The sequence below is a fragment of the Marmota flaviventris genome, chromosome 18, assembly GCF_047511675.1.
Source record: "Marmota flaviventris isolate mMarFla1 chromosome 18, mMarFla1.hap1, whole genome shotgun sequence".
NCBI classification, from domain to species: domain Eukaryota; kingdom Metazoa; phylum Chordata; class Mammalia; order Rodentia; family Sciuridae; genus Marmota; species Marmota flaviventris.
Window position 1 is genome coordinate 13,461,451 of NC_092515.1, and position 19,150 is coordinate 13,480,600.

Sequence of the window (19,150 nt, forward strand, 5' to 3'; positions counted from 1 at the left end):
GGAAGGGGCGGTTCCAAGATGCATCGCCCGGCGGAGGAACGGATTTGGTCAGGAGTCCGAGGGCAGAGTAGAGACTCCGGATTGGACAGGAGCAGACTTGGGGCGGAGATATGGATGCAAACAAGGGACAAGGGCAGGATTGGAGCAATCTTGAGCTGGTGGGTGAATTTCTGACCCCAAAGGCAGAAAGAAGGAAAACTGGGAGGACACGCACAGGTTACTTCCCACCCGGCTTTGCAGATGCACTCCAAGAAAACACCTGCTTTGCGATTTATGTTCTCTGGTCCGATTGGCGCATTCCCAATAGTTCCAACTCCCTCTCATTGGTCAGGAGAGGACACAGTCCCTCAGTTGGGTGTTTGATTCCGTCTTCTCTCTTGCTTGTGTGCAAGATCTAATCTTAGGAGCCCGCCTAGGGTACCTAAGAGCGGGCTTAGAGCGAAAAGCTTTCATCAAACTCTGCCTAGCAACCATTGACGATGCCACATTCAGGGAGTTGATTGGCTAGATTCAGAAACCTGCAAAGCATTTCCTTTATACAGCCCCACTCCACCCCCCAAAACCACAGAGACAGGCAGTTTGCACTAACTAATGTATTTGCATACGGCTAGGAGGGAAAAACAGCAGGAACCGCGGTAGGTTGAGCTCAGTGACAGTAGAAATCCCATTTCTGAAAAAGAGAAAGGGAAAACAGTGAAGAGAAAACCAGCATCAGATCTAGTGGTTTAAGCAAAAGCTGCAGCCTAGGGGCCAGGTTTGGCCACACAGGAGCTATGCAAATTAGCCTAGAGCCCTATATCTTTGCACCTTTCAAGTAGATCCCGGTGTAGAAATCACTCCCTGTTAAAGATGAGAAATTTGAGGCAAGAAAAGAATTTATCCCAGCACACACAGCAAGGCTACCAGAGAGCATAGACGTTATATTTGCCCACCATCACAACCAAAGGGTCCTCCTCCTCCAGGAAACTTGCCACCCCTCAGGACACTCACATCTGTCTTCACATCAATTTTGCCAGGTTTCAGAGTCTGGTCCTCCCGAACAATGCTACTGGGGAAATAGCCTAGGCGGGCAGCCAGGTCTCCATAGTAATCACCCTGAACCTGGGAAACAGGAGTTAAAAGCTGGGTCTGAGAGAACCATCATTCCTGCTGGAAGCTTCTGCACTGCCTCCTATGGGATCCCCACATACCTGGCTCTAACCCTGTCATTTGGATCTGTTTAAATGTCACCTACTCATACCCCTCCCAGAGCATAAATGATTTAAAGTAGCCACCCATTCATTCAATATAAATGTTCATAGAAGCACATATTTGCTGACATTTTTGATGGCTTATTGCTCATCTCCCTTCATTAAAGGAATCTCTTGTAGTATTTTAGGTGTCTACAAAAGCAGGTGTACTTTCTAAACAAAGTAAAAATAAACTAAGTCACAGAACGTACCCTTCCCCAAGTATCTGGATATCAGTTTACCCCAAATTTGCTCTTTAGGTGGAGAAGTGGGGTCAACTCCCATCTAACCCCATAGTCCTCCCTCTTCCATTCTCCCAAGACTCACACTGCCTCCCCAGAAAAGCCGCCCTCGGCCCTTCAGCTTTGAGAAGACATAGACAATTTGACCCCTGTGTATGGTCAAGAAACGGCAGTCAGGAGCCACGTAGTCCTGAAGGGCCACAGCCATGGATATGGGGTCTGGAGAAGAAATAAAAGGGAATAACAGCACTCCATCCACAGACTGCAACCTAAGTCCCCAGCCCGCCCCCCCCTTCCCGCTCTTACGGCTGCATTCCTCATCAGCACACAGCTTCCGATCAGCCAGTTTGGGCATGGAACGGCCTGCGACAGTAGACCCTGGAAAGGCAGTCAGCAAGAGGATGACACCAAGGAGCACTGGGGACCACGCCATCATGGACTATGGAACAACAGTGACCAGGTGGGGGATGGGGTCTCCAATTTCTTCCTGCCCTCCCTCTCCCCAGAAACAAGGAAACCTGTGTTCTCAGTCCTGTCCCCGCCCAAAACCAGTCCCCAATTTTACCCACACTACCTAGAGGCTGCTATCCAGCCAAAACCATTTCAAGGACAGGGTGAGGGCTGTAGGCCCCAGGAAATGCCCAGATAGGCCCCAAGTAACCCAAGCCACTACAAGTGACAGCCACCCCCCAGCAGAGGCCCAGACATGCAGGTATGAGATATTTGAATCCCTGGAGTCAGCTCAGGTAACTGGACGCCTTCACTCTCCCTCCAGGTACAGAACCAGAGGAGCTAATGTGGAAAACCACCTTGGAATTTCCTGCGCTGAGGGGCAGAACAAAGCAACCTTTTGATTACCAGGCCCACCTCTCAGATGATCCAGTGAATACTTTATGTTGGGCCTCGGGATAGGTAATGTCCCACCATGTTCACTATTCATCCCCAACTGCCACTTCCTGACTGGATGACCTGGACTAAGCTACAGAAATACAGCCTCACCTTGCTCATACATACAATGGGGATAGGAATAAAAGCAAAAGTTACAGAGCATTCATAAAGTAAATTTTTATTTTGTTAACTCAAACAGATATTCTGCATCACCTCAGAAAGGACTGTGATAACCCCATGTGCATGGAAATGGAAGTGCAGAAAGTTAAGGAACTTGGTCCCTGCACGATGGCACACATCTGTAATTCCTATTAACTCACTGAAGTAAGAGGATTCAAGTTCAAGACCAGCCTAGACAACTTAGTGAGGACCTTGTCTCAAAAAAACAAAAAGGGCTGGGGATGTGGCTCAGTGCTTAAGCACCCTGGATTCAATCCCTAGTGCCAAAAAAAGAGACTTGTCTAAGCCAACACAGCCTTAGCCTTGACTAGAGGAGTCAAGATTTGCCTGCAGGCCCACAGGTATCTCTGTTCTCCGACCTCATTGGGCTCTTGTGAGGGTTAAACACTCTCATCCAAATTCAAAATGGATCTTGGAGAACCCAAGAATGTTGAGTGACCTGACAAAGATGCAGTCAACAAAATCCAGACCATCATATCTTTTTCGTTTTTGTTTTTATTTTCTTATTGCTTCTTTTTAGTTATGACAGAAGAATCAATTTTGATAAAATTATACAAGCATAGGATCAGACCATCATATCTTAACAAGGAATAAACTAACAAAGAAAGCAGGGGGGACAGAATGTAACTGAGGAGTGGCCTAGAACTTTTTTATTTTATTTTTATTGTACTGGGGATTGAACCCGGGGTTACTGAGTTACATCCCCAGTCCTCTTTTCATTTTGAGTTTCAAATTGGTGAGGCTAGCCTCGAATTTGCCTCAGACTCCCCAACTGGGATTACAGGTGTGGCCACACCCTGTTCTCTGTGTGGCCTACATTTAAAAAGATTTAAGAAGCTATCAACCAGTTACCATATGTAAACTTCTTCTGAATTCTGACTCTAAGTGTATACAGAGGTATGTATACAAATTTTGAAAATCTAATCAGGTATTGAGTGTGGTTTAAAAGCTTATTTAGGCATGATCATGGCATTGTGTTTGGTTTGTATATTTTAGAAAATGCTTAAATACAAAGCTGATAGTGGGCTAATAGACTATTTGGGATTTGCTTCAAAATAATTTGAGGAGTAGAATCTATCTTGAAAAAAATAAGCAAAACTGAAGGAAATATGGGAGTTCAGTATACTCTTTATATGTCTTCTTTTACCAGGTATACGAGATAGTGTACTAAGTATATTTAAAGGGGTTCAGAGTATAGCTCAGTGGTACAGAGCATGCTCAGCATATACCAGTTTGTGGGACTCAATACCTAGCACCACTCCCCCCACCAAAAAAATGGTATTTAGAACACACTCCACCTGTAATTCTAGAGAATGAAACAGAAGAATCACAAGTTCAAGGATCGCCTGGGAACTTAGTGAGCACCTGTCTCAAAATAAAAAGGGTGGGGATGTAGCTCAGTGGTAGAGCATCCCTGGGCTCAATTCTCAGTACTGCTGAGGCGAGAGGGAGGAAGAGGAAAGGGGATGGGGGGAGGAAAGAGAAGGAGAAGAGAATATGCTCAATACTGTGGCCCCAGTATTACTGATGAAGTCACAAAGTTATAGAAATGACTTTATTTTCCAAAGCCCAATTTACTTACCCATTGCTGGATAATAATTATCCCAAAATGTAGTAGCTTAAAACCACATTATAGCTATTTCTCTGGGTCAGAAGTCTAAACATGGCTTAGCTAGTTGCCTATGGGCCTACAAGGCTACAATCAATCTGTCAGCCAGGGGTGCAGGTCCATCGACAGCTGGACTTGGGGAAGATCTGATTCCAAGCTCTCAGACAATGGTTGGAAAGATTCAGTTCCTTGTGGAAACCGGACTGTGGGCCTCTGTCCTCATTAGCTGTTGGCTAGAGGTTTCCCTCAGCTTCTTGCCACATGTATCTCTTCAAAGACAGCTAGCAACAAGAAGCCATTCTTTATAATCTTATCATGGAAGTGACATCCCATTATTTTTGCTGTAGTGTCCACTCCCCACCATCAGCAGTTTTCAATTTCTGTGGTTTCAGTTACCAGCCTTCTGAAAATATTAAATGGAAAATTCCAGAAATAAACAATGACTTTAAAAGTCACCCTTATTTTGTTTAATAGTAGCCCCAAAGCTTAAGAGTAATGATTCTGCTTACTATAGTGATATATGCGTACCCACATTTATAGCAGCATAATTCATAATAGCCAAGTTATAGAACCAGCGTAGATGTGCCTCAACAGATGAATGAATAATGAATGTCTGATATATACACACAACGGCATTCTACTCAGTCATAAAGAACAAAATTACGTCTTTTGCAGGAAAATGGATGAAACTGGAGCTAATGAAATGAGTCAAACTCAGAAAGTCAAGGGTCATGTTTTCTCTTCTATGTGGAAACTAGAGAGAAAAAAGAAAAAAGGGAACGAAGACAGGATCTCATGCAAATAAGAGGAAGACCATTAGAGTAGAGGATGGGGACTAGGGAAAAGGAAGGGAAAGAAAAGTAGAGGAAAATACACCAAATTATGCGATGTGCATGTACACATATATCACAATAAATCTCACTATTAGGTAGTTATGATGTAGCAATTAAAAAAGCAGCAATGATGCTGAGAGGCCATAAAGTGCCATAAAGTTAAAAAGTGATAATGAGGAAAGGAAATGAAATCAGGATGAGGTTGCTAAGATCCATGGTTAAGAATGACTCTTGTGTGAAATTATGAAGGAAAAGGAAATACATGTGAGTTTTGCTATCACACCTTAAACAGCAAGTTACAGCCTCAGTGCATGACAAATACTTACAGATGGAAAAAGCACTGCACGGTTTGGTACAGCTCCTGGCTTCAGGAGTGTACAGGAGGTCTTAGAATGCATTCTTCACAGAAAAATGCGGGGCTGCTATATTCACTTGAAGCAGGTCACTAGGTCCAGCTCATGCTCAAAGGGGATTTCAGCTGGGTGCAGTAGCATATGCCTGTAATACCAGCTGCTCGGGAGGCTGAGACAGGAGGATCCAGTTCAAAGCCAGCCTCAGCAAAAGACAGGCACTAAGCAACTCAGCGAGACCCTGTCTCTAAAATACAAAATAGGGCTGGGGATGTGGCTCAGTGGCCGAGTGCCCCCGAGTTCAATCCCCAGTATCCGTGCCCCAAAAGGGTGGGGGGGCGGGGAGAGGATTTCACAAAAGTGAGAATATCAGAGGCTGGTCATTATCAGAAACAATCTTAGAGGCTAGCTACCACACCCAAGCTTTATCCATGACCCAGAGGCAGCCACGGCAAGCCCCACAGTCCATCCTATATCCTTCTCGCTCCAATTGTATCCACATAAACAGGGCCACCAAAGCACAGGTCTATGGAACACAATGCACACTGCATTCCCTGGAGGTCTTCCTTCTCCCTAGTCCCCAACACTCACTCCCACCACGGAACCATCACACTGCTTCCAGATATTCACATGGGAGGCTGTTCCTTGTCTTTTGGGGTTCAGACCCCAAATCGCCTCTCTGCAATGCTTCCCCCTCAGCTTTCTCTTCTGTCCTGCTGAGGAGAAATCAGGCTCTGGGGTTGTCACCAGCCAGAAACAAAATGAGGTAGTAGAGGATCTGACTCATGTCTCACCTGTAAACTTGTTTCCACTAGAGACCCACACGCAGAAGACCATTCTCCAGAGGATCCACACCACTCCCAGGGCCCTCAACTCTGTACTGAGTGATCCAAACTTTTTTTTTGCTGGGCAGAGGCGGGACACAAAACAAGTTTGTGGTCAGGGAGGAGTCTGTCAAATGGCTTCAGCCATTTCTACAAACCCAGCACCCATCACCACAGGCCATGAGCCTAAGTCACTTCTACTCAGATACACCTTCTGAGGGCCTTTTCTTGACACCCACAACTGTTCCCAGTCCTGCTACCCCACCCCAGCACTTGTGCTTCCATTAAAATACTTGAAACTAGCTCATCTACTTATTTCATTACATTCTCTAACTCTAGAATCTAAAGTGTTTATTTAGTACCTAATAGGTACTACTAAGCAAAAATGCTGATTTGGGTGCTTGCTAAGTACCTGGTAGCATAAGTGTGTATGTGAATGTGTGGGTTTTGGGAGGAGAGTGAGTACTAACCTTATTGCAGTATTAACAGGATTCCTCTTCACATAGGAACAAAATGAAGCTCAGGGGAGGGACATCAATTGCACATGGGGTAACAGGGACTTCCCAGAGTGGAAACCAGGACTGGTTGGCCACAAAAGCCACACATCATAGCCACTAGGCTGTGGTGCCCAAAGTGGTAGGTGAGATGTCTCCACTGACCTGCTGCAGTAACACCGCATCATTTAACAAAGATGGCAATCCCTCTCTTCTTCCTCTTCAGACCACACAGGAAAAATTCTGCATTTGATGATGCACGACTTCAATTTTTTTTTTTTTTTTAAGTGTTGGGGAGCCTCACGCTTGTCAGGCAAATGCTCTACCACTGAGCCACATCCCAGTCCTTTTTATTTAATGACAGGGTCTTGCTACGTTGCCCCGGCCAGCCTTCAACTTGGGATCCTCCTGCCTCAGTCTCCAAAGTAGGATTACAGGCGTGCACCTCTGCACCCACTTACTTTGTCTCTTCTAACAAGACTTTTTTTGGAGCACTCTACAACTGAACTACATCCCCAGCCCTTTTTTATTTTTGAGACAAAGTCTTGCTAAGATGCCCAGGCTGGCCTTGATCTTGCAATCTTCCTGCCTGTGGAGGCAGGAAGACATTCCTCTTTAATGGAGAGAGCAAAGCAGGAGCAGAATTAGGCTTAAAGCCTTAAGCGGGAGATGACATCCAGATAAAATGGTGTGTCGCTGGAGGTGCATCCTTGTGCAATACACAACCTGCCAGTACATGGCAGGCCTCCATTTCTACTTCTTGCCCCAAACGCTGACTTGAGACAACAGAAAATTGCCAAAGCAGTATTAACATTATTATACTACTGTGTTTCCCCAAGTTTGCAAACCCCAAAATGCCAAGAGGTCCAAAAGCCCATGATGTGCTGATGTGGAGAGAAGGGAACCATGGAAAGCAAGAAAATAAAGAGACAAACGGTTGCGAAAAACCAAACCTCAAAAAACCACTTTAATTCCAGCCTTACAGCGCCAGGTGCAATGTCTGGGGACAGACTCTGGGTACAATGCTGTGTGGCGACCACGCACTCACACACGGCTCTGAGAAGGCCCCCAAAGGGGGACTTACCTTCAGGGGCTGAGCCAAGGGGGAAGGGACAGCCCCAGAACAGGGGTTAAGGACAGGCCTAGGGAAAAGGTGCTACTTCTTGGCAAAGGAGATCTTCATGGCGTTGTTCTGGGTGATCTTAAAGCCCTGGAGGGCATCCCGAGCTGCCCCTGCCTGCACCTCGTTGTCAAACTCCACAAAGGCGATGTCATGCCGCCCAGGGACCAAGCGGACCTCCTTGAAGCCAGGGAACCTGAGAGAAGGAAATGACAGACCTCAGACATGTCTGTCCCCCTAACATTTTGGCAGGTAGAGTGCAGAGGCCAGGAAGATGCTGAACATCTTACAATGCTCAGGACAGGCCCCCACGACAAAGGAGTAGCCCATACAGAACATGCAGCGCTGAGCTGAGAAACCCAATGTAAACAAGCTGCTTAATGAAAAATCTTAACATGACACCCGGGAAACCACAACCTTGATGACGACACCGAATGCGGAAACCCCATCCTTCCCCCATCACAACCCACTTCCAGCTTCGAAAAGAATCGCTACTCTCACTTTTCCAATACGCTGATGTGCTGCTGCTTTAATCTCCCTTTTCTCATTCCTTACTGCCTTCTCAGCTAGAAAACCTTCCTCAGTTTACCGGGCATCTTCTTCCACCAGTATTTTCACAAAATACACACTGTTTTGTGGACATGGCATACAAGTGATATTGTTTCAATTTTGTTCAGTTTCTCAAAAATTCCTCAGCATTATCATAAAGCAACTATTACATTGCCGTCTCCACTTCTCCAAATGGCCACACTGTAGGCCATGGTAAGTATCGGCATGAGCCATCCCATCTTCAGGGCTGCCTCCTACTCCCCACAGTGACACTGTGACGATTACCCCTTTCACAGCTACTTGGAACTGACTTGTTTTAAGACTTTCTGTGGGACACACGAAGCAGAACCACTAGGTGAACTTGCCCACATCCACAACACCCATTTAACAGTCGCTCCACCTGATGGCCACACAGTCTCGTCCTCCTCAGCTTGGCACCAGGGTTCACACACCTCCACCTCCACCTTTTTGTCAGCTAGCCAGTGATCAATGAGGTCTTGCTATCATATACACCTTGCACGGCTGAACACAGATCTCATCCATTTTTCCATTTTAAAGATTAGAAAAATGAACCAAAACCTGGGTTGACAAAGGCCAGCATGTGCTGGCCATGGTTACCCAATCTGTCTCATCACCAGCTTTGGCTTCCTCCTCCTCCTCCTCCTCCTCCACCTTCAGTTGCTATCCCTACTGCCAAGCCTGAGTTGGCTTGGGGCTCTGCCAGCACAATTCCAAGGCTCACTCCCCTGGTGACACCTTCTGGCCATCACCCTCTAGCTCTAGCCCAGCTACTAGCCCTACTTACTGGTTGAAAAGCATGGACAGCATGAGCTCGTTGGTCTCCTCTGGCAGATTGGTAAGGAACAAGATGTGATTTGGTGGATTCTCGGAAAGCTGCAGGAGAGGAAAGGAAGCCCATGAGCATGAAGTGCTGAGTGGACTGGAGGGATCCATGGTGTTGCCCTCTACTCACCACCCCTCCCACTGGTTGGATTCTGTCTAGCACCTCTGAAACATGCTGTTGCCCCTCTACCCACACCCTGTACCCCTATAAACTGCAGGCCATAAAACAGCAGAGGTTTCTGTTTTATCCCTTGAGTACAGCATAAGTGCTGGTACACGAGCAGGTGCTCAATAGAAGTTTACAAAATGAACCTAGATGCTGGGCACCGCTCCAGCCTCGACCTGCCCTACCAGACCTCCACCAAACATGCCAATTCCTCTCTACCCCAGGGTCCAAGCCCATTGCTATGAGCTCACTACTGAGGTATCTCTGCTTCAGTACCAACTCCTTGGGAGTCTGCCCAAACCACCCAATCTAAAGCAGCCCCTGCACGGTCCCCTTCTATCCTATATTTCATATGAAACCCTGGAGGGACTGAACACTTACAGGTTGGGCAGGTGGCATCTGCCCTGGCATAAGCTGTTGTGGGGGCATGGCCCCTGGTGGGATCTGGCCTGGTGCAAGGCCTGGTGGCGGGATCATGCCAGGGGGTGGCATGTAGGGAGGCTGGCCGGGCATGTGGTGCATGATGCGGGGTGCCTGAGTCATCGGAGGCATGCCCTGTGGAGAAAGAGCAGGACTGAGGACAGGAGAAGGCGCGGCTACAGTGCCCGCAGGAGACAAAGGAGCAAAGGCTGTTAGAAGAAACCCTGTAGGTAAGAAATAAAAGAGAAGGAGGCCAAAACAAAGGCACCAAGATACCAGATTGAGCAAAAGGGACCTGGGCTCAAGGGTAACAGTACATCAGAAAACAAATTTTCTAAAAGAATTTTTAAGGTATAAAAATTAGTGGGCCCCAACCTTGTTTACAGATATATAAATAGAAAAAAAGACGGAGGTGGAAATGCAAACAACTGTGAACTCACAAGTGTAGAAACATGCTAAGGAGCATCCTGTACTTTCGCTTCTAAGAAACAAAAACTAAATAAAGAAACAGACCCAGAGACGTGGGGAGAAACAAAGATAATGGAGGGCTGGAATGTGGCTCAGTGGTAGAGCCTTAGCTTTAGCATGAACAGGCTCCGGCATGCATCCCCAGCACCACAGCAAAAGAAAGGTGGGGTGGGCATGGAAGACAGCAATGGAAAGAGACGGTCAGGGAAGGTACAAATGGTTGCCAGAGAGGTGATGTGGGAGCCAGCCCAGGGCGCACAGCACACAGTGTAGCCCAGAGCAAGCCTCCAACCTTAGAAGTCAAATATGGAGGGAAGGCTAGGCCCCCAAGAGACTGGTAACAACGGAAAAGCCCAACAGAGACTCAAGACACCATCACCGACTCCAGACAAAATGTGACACAGCCTGAGCACCATAAGACTCTGAGGACATTTTCCTGTTTTCTTAACTCTTCTTCTGTTAGTTGTCACATTCAGGTCTATGACTCAGCTGAAACTACTTTTTATATACAATATGAGGGGACAATAATTTTTTTCTCTTATAGATCCAACTGCCCAGCATCACTTACTGGGGAAAAAATAAGTTCCACTGAACTGCAGTGGCACCCTCATCATACATCAAGTGGCCAACGTGTGTGACTATTTCTAGACTTTGTTCCACCCACTGGTCCATCTTTCTACTATTTTGCCAACAGTACATCATCTCGATCGCTGCAACTTCATAACGAGTCTTCTGCCCCAGCTTTAATCATCTTGCCTGCCTTGGCCTGGCCTTTCCAAGCATTGTCTACTGATCTCTTACTGGGATTTGGACTGCAGCAATTGTGTTTAATACTCAGATCAGCTGGGCACAGTGGCACACACCAGTAATCCAAGTGGCTCGCAAAGCTAAAGCAGGAGGATCGTGAGTTCAAAGCCAGCCTCAGCAAAAGTAAGGCGCCAAGTAATTCAGTGAGACCCTGTCTCTAAATAAAACACAAAATAGGGCTAGAGATGTGGCTCAATGGTCAAGGGTTCAATCCCTGGTACCCAAAACAAACAAACAACAACAAAAAAAAAACACTTAGATCAAGTGTAGAGAGAACCAATCTCTTAACAAGATGGCACTGAGTCTTCTCATCGGTTGCTGAAGTCTCCTATTTCTCCCAGCAACCTTCTGTTGTTTCAGGTAGCAATTTTACGCGTTTTTCCCTTGGTAATATGAACTTTGTTACAAGCACATAGAAATAGAACTTTTTTCACATGGATCTTATATGCAGCAACCTTTCCAAATTAAATTCATTTATTTGTCCCAACAGTCAGTAGATTCTTTTGGATTTTCTACATAACTGGTGACTTAAAAAGACACATAATAGGTGGTGTTGTAATTCCAGCTACTCAGGAGACTGAGACAAGGATCAAATTTGAGGCCAGGTTCAGCAACTTAGCAAAACCCTGTCTCAGAATAAAAATTAAAAAGGGATGAGAAAGCCAGGCATGGTGGTACAGGCCTAGAATCCCAGCAACTCACGAGGCTGAGACAGAAGGATAAGAGTTCAAGGCCAGCTTCAGGGCTTAACAAAATCCTGTCTCAATAAAAAAGGGTGGGGATGTAGCTCAGTGGTAGAGCACCCCTGGGTTCAACCCCAAATACCACCCCTGCCCCCAAAAAAGATACAGACATTAAAATCAAGGTCAAGGAGAGAAGTTAGATGACAGGCATGGAAAAAGATCTTCAGAAACAATCAAGCAGGGAGAGATCAGGAATTTCAACCCCACCAAAAGACACACAATCTCTGTAAGAAAATGGAATGGAAGCATCCGAGTCCCCACAGGGAGAACATCCCCCACATCAGGCCATGTGGCCAAGAAAGGCCTAGTGATGAGAGGGATGCGTCTCTGTGCCCTGCTTACCGGGACAGGCCCCTGGACAGCTCCCACCACGGGAGCAGCCGCCCCACCCTGCACAGCCTTCTTGGCAGCTGGGGTCTCCTGGCTCTTGGGCTTCCTCTTCTCCCGCTTGCGGTCCCTCTCCACAAAGGTGCCCTTCATCTTGGCAATGATATCTGAATCAGTCTTGGCATACTGGATACGCTACCAAACAGAGAACAGAAAGATTAAGGGCGGGGATTTCAGAGCCACATTGCCTAGGTTCAATTTTAAGAGCAGAGCACTTGCCTAGCATGCATGAGGCCCAGGGTTTGAAATCTAACACCACTTAAAAAAAAAAAAAAAAAAAGAGTTGCCTCAATATTCATCTATAAAATGGGGATTATGGAATTCCCCACATGGAAGGATTGCTATAAGAACTAGACACAGCAACTGCTCAGAAAATAAGTTATTGGTATTTTTAAAGAGAGATGGGACAGCCCCAAGTATCAGGCCAAAGACAGCCTGAGAAGGCAAAGCTAGGACACAAGGATTATGCAGGGGAGTTCCAGCCGCAAGAAGGATCAGTCATCCAGGCTAAATCTGATTCATGCCGCTGCCTGCAGAGAACCCACTGCACATCAGGCCCCATTTTAGGCTCTGAGAGCACAGCGGTGAGCAGATCAGACAAAAGCCCTGCCCAGATGGTGCCTTCTCAGTGAATGAAGGTACAATGAAGAGTCAAACACGAACTGAGATGGGGTTGTCATTGTTGAAAGGGAAATTTTCAGACAGGATAGCCAGGAATGCCACCCCTGTACCAAGATTGCACTAACTTGTGCACAGACAGAAAGGAAGGCAGGGAATGAGCCATAAGGACATCTGGTAATAGAGCCTTCTAGCAAAGGAACAGCCATACAAAGAGCTAAGGGCTCTGTGGTGTGTTCCAGGAATAGCAAAGAGACTCGAGAGATGAGAAGTAAATGTCATAAGGTCAACTGGGGACCACAGTGAAGGCTTTGTGTTTTCTTAGAAAGACGACAGCTAGGAGTATTGTGAGGACAGTGACAAGCCCTCACTGTCATAAAACAGAGGCTGTGGGGCTGGAGATGTAGCTCAGTGGTAGGGAACTTGCCTAGCACGTGCAAGGCCTGGGTTCCATCCCCAGCACCTCAAAAAAAGGATGGTGGTGATAGAGAATGGCCTGTGGAGAACAGGGATCAAAGCAGGGAGCCTAGGCCGGAAGCAGTGGTGCCCACCTATAATACCAGCGGCTTGGAAGGCTGAGGCAGGAGGATTGCGAGTTCAAAGCCAGCCTCAGAAAGGGAGAGGCGCTAAGCAATTCAGTGAGACCCTGCTCTTAAATAAAATACAAAATTGGTCTGGGGATGTGGCTCAGTGCCCTGAGTTCAATACCCAGTACCAAAATAAAAAATTTAAAAAAAAGAAAAGAAAAAAGAAAAAAGCAGGGAGCTTAGTAAGCAGACCACCACTGTTGTCCTGACGAGGGAAGGGGGTGTCTAGAACAGGTCAGCAACAGGGAGGGAGGGATGAGAAGCAGGCCACTGGTAGTTTTGAAGATAGAGACAACAGCACTTTCTGACAACTCACACATACCTGAGTGCTTAATATGCTCCAAGTAGTGACTTGGGAAAAATGCGAGAGAAGGAATGACATTGCAAAAACATTCATAATTTTAAATCCTCAAAAATCAATTCCTAAGCCTGAGATGTGGTGCACTCCTGTAACCCCAGCTATATGGGAGGCCAAAGCAAGAGGATCAAAAATTTGAGGCCATTCTTGCAACTGGCTCAAAATAAAAAAGAGGATGTGGTTCTGTAGTAACGTGCTCCAGGTTCAATGCCTAGTACCACCAAACAAACCAACCAACCCAATCCTGAGATGCTTGAGAAAGTAACTAGAAGATGTGACACCAGGCTCACACCCAGAAGTTACGAGTAGTAGGCTTCAACACTCTGTCCTCTCCAGACAGAGGGAAGGAGCCCACCAGTTCCTGGCGCCCACTGCCTCCCACAGGATCTGCCTGGACTTACCACACCCATAAACACACATAACCCACACATACATAACTGCTGTGCGAGTGCTCACCATGGGCTTGTCATAGAAGGGGAAACCCTGCATGGATCGCAGGGCATTGGTGGCGCTGCTGACCTCCTTGAAGATAACAAAGGCCTGACCTCTCATCTTGAGGCTCCGCGACACCAGAATATCCAGGATCTGGCCAAACTGGGAGAAAATGGCATACAGGGACTTCTTCAGCTCTGCAGTCAGGAAAAGAAAGAGCGGTCAGGAAAAGAAAGAGCAACGGAGAGCTTCTATTTTCAGAGAGGCACGGCCCAGGCACAAGGCCAACTGAGAAGGTACCCAGAATGCCACAGGCAGTAAACTCTGAAGACCTCCCAACAAGAGCAGCAGCCTGCCAAGGACCACTCAAGTGACTGAGTACATTCTTCTACAAGAAGTGGACCTCAAGACACCTGCCTGCTGAGCTGCCAGGAGGAACACGAATGCCCAGTGCACAGTGCTCCTTAAAGACAGGCACTTCTTTCCGTTGCCACTCACATCCTGACACAGGCCCTCTCAATGCCGTCCTGGTAAGTTTCCCAAACTCATGTCTGCCCAAACGCCAGCTCACCCCCAAGCCTCCAGTCACACTGGTCTCCCAGCCCTTTCTCAAGACAAACACACCCATCTACCACCAGGTATCTGTACTAGCTGGAGAAAGGAACCACCTTCTCCAGATGTTTCCACGGATGCCTCCTTCTAATCATTCAGGTCTCAACAGAAATGTTGCCACTTCCTAGAAGCCTTCTCTGACCACCGTGTCAACACATCACTCTGTGTCCCTCCTCCTGCCTCTCACCTTATCCTATTTGCCTTTACTTCATGACATTTTCCAACTCCTGACCTAATGTTTACTCACTGTCTTCACAGCTACAGGCCACTCTGAGTTGTTTGCTGCAGTCTCCCCATGCCTAGGTCAGACTCCAGCACACAAACATAGATGGGTAAAAATACCATATAATGTCGGGCATGATGGCACATGCCCGTAATCTCTAGTGGCTCGGGAGTTTAAAGCAGGAGGATGGCCCGTTCAAAGCCAGCCTTGGCAACTTAGAGAGGCCCTAAGCAACTAGCAAGACCCTGTCTCTAATTAATGTCGAAAAAAGGTCTGACTCAGTGGTTAAGTGGCCCCAGATTCAATCCCTGGTACAAAAAAAAAAAAAAAAAAAAGCCAGGCATGGTGGCACATGCCTGTAACCCCAGCAGCTTTGGGAGGCTGAGGAAGGAGGATTGTGAATTCAAAGCCAGCCTTGGCAAAAGCAAGGAACTTAGCAACTCAGTGAGACCCTGTCTCTAAATAAGATACAAAATAGGTCTAGTCAAGTGCCCCTCAGTTCAATTCCCGGTACCAAAAAGAAAAAGATACCGCGAAATGTTACATGGAAATTACTTCATAAATCCTCACTAAAGAGCTGGGCGGGGCTCAGTGGTACAGCCTTGCCTACCATGTGGAAGGCACTGGGTTCAATTTAGCCCCTCATACAAATAAATAAGGTAAAATAAAAATCCTCACAAAAATCCCACGAGGTGTCATCACTGACTTCCAATTTTACTAAGAAGAAACAGGCTGTCACAGGATCCAACACTGACAGTGCTGAGAACATGACAGCGCTAGCTCCACAACCCAATTTCATCTGAACCAGGTCCCCCAAACACCTCCCCAGCAAACTGTCTTGTTTTACAGCAAGTGGGACTTGAACAAAACACAGGAACTCTCTTGTGAAAACTGTAACAAGGTCTTAGGCAAAAAAAAAAAAAAAAAAAAAAGGTGCCAGAGACACAGCTGTGTGTGTGCTGGGGAAGACAAGGGTCAAGGATGTTTTGAAGCAATCTGCCAAAAATTCCCCTGGTGGGGACATTTCTGGTTTTCCTCTCGTGTTCCATCCCCTGAGGCAGTCTAGACATCCGTCACTCCCCTGGCCTCTGGACTTTTCCCTCTTCTGCCTCTACTCCTGCCCATTCAAATCTGCCTTCCAGTCAGGAAGACATTCTATAAGTGACACAACCAAGACAAGGAGCAGCGTGGCTTCCCAACACCCTCAGAATAAAGTTCCATGCCTCCCTCCCCACGGCCATGAGCCCTGTAAGCCATCAGTGCGCTGCTCACTGGGAAGTTTCTCCAATATTTACAGGCCTCTAAGCCTCAGATCCAAACTACCTGTAATTCCCAGAATGCTTCAGGCTCTTTCACCCTAGACATTTGCACATCCTGGTGCAAATATGACACAGTCTTCTATCTCATGGTAATATACATACCACTTCCTCTACCTGGAAAGTTCTTCCAAAATATTTCCTATCAAGCCAAATGAATCTACCTCTTTTCTAGGCTTCCAATCCCAGCTTTCCACTCTGCCTGAGCCTCCCGCCCCCATAATGGCCCTCCCAACTCTGAGCTTCAAAGACTAGTGGTGCAGAACCAGGACTCCTGGTCACCAGTGAGTCCACAGCACTGTGCAGTACAGGCTGAGCATGACATTCTGAAAGTATACATGGAATTTACATTCCTAGGTGTTTTGAGAGAGAGAGAGAGAGAGAGAGAGAGAGAGTGTGTGTGTGTGTGTGTGTGTAGTGCTGAGGATTGAACCCAGGGCCTTGAGTATGTGAGGCAAGCACTCTACCAACTGAGCTATAAACCCCAGCCTCATTCCTAGGTTTTAGTGGGTTTTACAGCACTTGGGACTGAACCCAGAGGTAGACAAGTACTTCAAAGAGATTATATCCCTAGTCCTTTCTAAAAAGTTGTTTTGAGACAGGGCCTCACTAAATTGCTCAAATTGGCCTCAAACTTGTAATCCTCCTGCCCCCAGCCTGCAGAGTTGCTGAGATTATAGGCACGCACCACCACCCAGCCCTTGTTTTGGTTTAACAAAAATGTTGTTGGTAATCTCTTATTTAATCCCAGTGACATTCTTTGGTTCTCCTAAAATTTTTCTGGAAGTCATGAGTTTGTTTTTTTGTTTTTGTTGTTTGTACCAAGGATTGAACATTGCTGAGGCTGGTCTCAAACCTGGCAATCTTCCTGCCTCAGTTTCCCAAGTGGCTGGGATTACAGCGGTGTGCCACCCAAGTCCGTTTAATAACAGCTTTTATTCCACCCCCACTAACTGCTGGGTACCATGAAATGAAGCACTACGCAAAGGTTTAGTTAATCTGATCCCAAAACATTCATTCAAAAAAAGTTATGATTTTACCCAGTTTTCAAATAAGATTCAGAGAAGGTGAAAATTGGATGGGGGTTGTGATTCAGTGGCAGAAGGCTTGCCTTGCACATGTAAGGCACTGGGTTCGATCCTCAGCACCGCATAAAAATGAATAAACAAAATAAAGATTAAAATAAATAAATAAAGGTGAAAATTTACTAAAGAAAGTGGAAGTGTCTTTCTGATTTCAAGAACTGATTAATTCAGTCCCGGGCACGGTGGCGCACACCTGCAATCCCAGTGGCTCTGGAGGCTGAGACAGAAGGATGGTGAGTTCAAAACTAGCCTCAGTAAAAAGCAAGGCACTAAGCAACTCAGTGAGACCCTGTCTCTAAGAGGGGCTGGGATGGGGCTCAGTGGTCGAGTGCCCCTGAGTTCAATCCCTGGTACAAAAAAAAAAAAACCTAAATTCCTAGGCTGGGGTTGTGACTCAGTGGCAGAACACCTGCCTCACAAGTGTGAGGCACTGGGTTCAATCCTAGCACCACATAAAAACAAATAAAGGCACGGACATACATAACTAAAAAAAATATTTTTAAAAATAAAGTTTAAGTCTCACTTTCCCAGTCTCAGAAATAAGAATGACAGTAGTGCCCTCCTACGGGTCTATTTTGAAAATTAAAAATTACACAAGTACATAAATTAGTCCCTGGTTCAGAGTGTTAACCATCACTAATATATATTTCCACAAATGACCAAGACAACCTCAGTATCAGCCCTTACAGAGCTTACAGGCCAGAGGGAAGACAGCATGACTGTAGAGTGATCCTGGCTTGAGTGGGCATACCCCGGACCTATGGGAAATCAGTGGCAGCCACGTGATGGGAGAGCAGATCCAGGAGGGCTTCCTGGAGGGGGAGTCCTGTAAGCTAAAATCTTAAAGGATTATCAACAGCGACCGGTTACAGGGAAGAGTGTTAGATGTATGCGGAAGACACAGGAAGCAGTATGTACAAAGACCACGGAGTTAACTTATTCGTTTGTCTGAAGAAGACGGAGAAAGAGAAGCAGGTACTTGAGGTGGAAAGGGACCAGCTCATGCGCGATAGACCATGGTCCAGCGCATCGCGAGCACTCACCATCCTTCTTGATCTTCTCATTGAGGTTGTTGATATAAATAGTGTGGTTGGGGCGGGTCTCGGGAACTGCCATGGAGAGAGGTACCGAGGTACGGCTTAAAGAAGGAAAAGGGTGAGTTAAGACTTAGGTTTTTTCAAATCCTTTCTCCCGAACGGAGAGAAAAAACTCTACTTAGGGATCTTCCTTCCAAGAGGAAGTCAGGTAAGACAGGAGTTGGGGGTGAAGGCACAGCTTGGGCAACAATGCGAGCCAGGGACTCCGCTCCTCCGGCCCGCGTGCTGAGAGAAATCTCGAGAAATTTACTACGAATCCCGGGATGCTCTACGCGGCCCGGCAGGCGGAGCGTCCCAAGTGGCAATTCCCATTGGCTCACGCACCCAAAGGGCGGTCCGAGGGGAAACCCGGATGTAAGAGCCAGTTTAAGAAAGCAGGGAAGCTTTTGGACATCCTGGCCTCGCACAGCGAGAACGCTTCCCCAACCGAGGTGCGGGAAGGCCGGACGCCAAGTGCTCCGCCCGCCTTCCTGGCGCCAATAGCCGCTTGGGCCCGAGAAAACTTACCGACAGGTCCTCAAGTCCCCCAAGTGGCGCCAGGTACGTTCTTCAAACCAGACCACAAGGATTCCTCTCCTGGCTCCGCCTTTCCTTTTATGCAATCCAATCCCTGCCGGGAAATTCAGTAGTTCGACCAATCGGAGGAAGCGTCGTCCCTGGGCCCTGAACT

At 46.9% G+C, this 19,150-nt stretch overlaps 2 protein-coding genes and 1 long non-coding RNA gene across 5 annotated transcripts; 1 reads left to right on the forward strand and 2 right to left on the reverse strand.

The window, feature by feature from the left end:
- Positions 1-5: 5 nt before the first annotated feature.
- LOC114097475 (uncharacterized) lies at positions 6-2,334 on the forward strand. Its single transcript, XR_003583587.3, has 3 exons — positions 6-158; positions 1,796-1,931; positions 2,247-2,334. It is a non-coding gene; the product is annotated as an uncharacterized lncRNA (long non-coding RNA).
- Positions 579-1,907, reverse strand: Mia (MIA SH3 domain containing). The gene is made up of 4 exons (XM_071605104.1): positions 1,778-1,907; positions 1,557-1,690; positions 991-1,101; positions 579-670 (listed from the first exon to the last, which is right to left on the reverse strand). The coding sequence occupies exons 1-4, from the start codon at positions 1,905-1,907 to the stop codon at positions 647-649; spliced, it is 399 nt and encodes a 132-aa protein (XP_071461205.1). The 3' UTR covers positions 579-646.
- A 682-nt stretch (positions 2,335-3,016) lies between the features above and the next one.
- Positions 3,017-19,090, reverse strand: Snrpa (small nuclear ribonucleoprotein polypeptide A). 3 transcript variants are annotated; one of them, XR_011705378.1, is made up of 8 exons: positions 18,427-18,718; positions 14,172-14,344; positions 12,108-12,287; positions 9,709-9,882; positions 9,124-9,212; positions 7,734-7,965; positions 6,126-6,892; positions 3,017-4,429 (listed from the first exon to the last, which is right to left on the reverse strand). XR_011705378.1 is itself a non-coding variant. In XM_027941421.2 (7 exons), the coding sequence occupies exons 2-7, from the start codon at positions 18,497-18,499 to the stop codon at positions 7,806-7,808; spliced, it is 849 nt and encodes a 282-aa protein (XP_027797222.1). In that variant the 5' UTR covers positions 18,500-18,521; positions 18,988-19,090; the 3' UTR covers positions 7,587-7,805. The 3 variants fall into 3 exon arrangements, 1 of the variants encoding a protein (XP_027797222.1); XR_011705379.1 differs by lacking the exon at positions 6,126-6,892; XM_027941421.2 differs by lacking the exons at positions 3,017-4,429; positions 6,126-6,892 and adding an exon at positions 18,988-19,090 and having other exon boundaries at positions 7,587-7,965; positions 18,427-18,521.
- Positions 19,091-19,150: the final 60 nt, after the last annotated feature.

What these genes read in the sequence shown, in the direction of transcription:
- Mia (XM_071605104.1), bottom strand. Translation starts at nt 1,907, where the DNA reads ATGATGGCGTGGTCCCCAGTGCTCCTTGGTGTCATCCTCTTGCTGACT. An exon ending in GGCTTTTCTGGGGAGGCAGT is followed by an intron (nt 1,102 to 1,556) that starts GTGAGTCTTGGG and finishes CCTGTTTCCCAG; the next exon opens with GTTCAGGGTGATTACTATGG. An exon ending in AAATTGATGTGAAGACAGAT is followed by an intron (nt 671 to 990) that starts GTGAGTGTCCTG and finishes TCTCTTTTTCAG; the next exon opens with AAATGGGATTTCTACTGTCA.
- Snrpa (XM_027941421.2), bottom strand. Translation starts at nt 18,499, where the DNA reads ATGGCAGTTCCCGAGACCCGCCCCAACCACACTATTTATATCAACAAC. An exon ending in CTGTCCAGGGGCCTGTCCCG is followed by an intron (nt 9,883 to 12,107) that starts GTAAGCAGGGCA and finishes CTTTCTCCACAG; the next exon opens with GGCATGCCTCCGATGACTCA. An exon ending in AGATGCCACCTGCCCAACCT is followed by an intron (nt 9,213 to 9,708) that starts GTAAGTGTTCAG and finishes CCTCTCCTGCAG; the next exon opens with CTTTCCGAGAATCCACCAAA.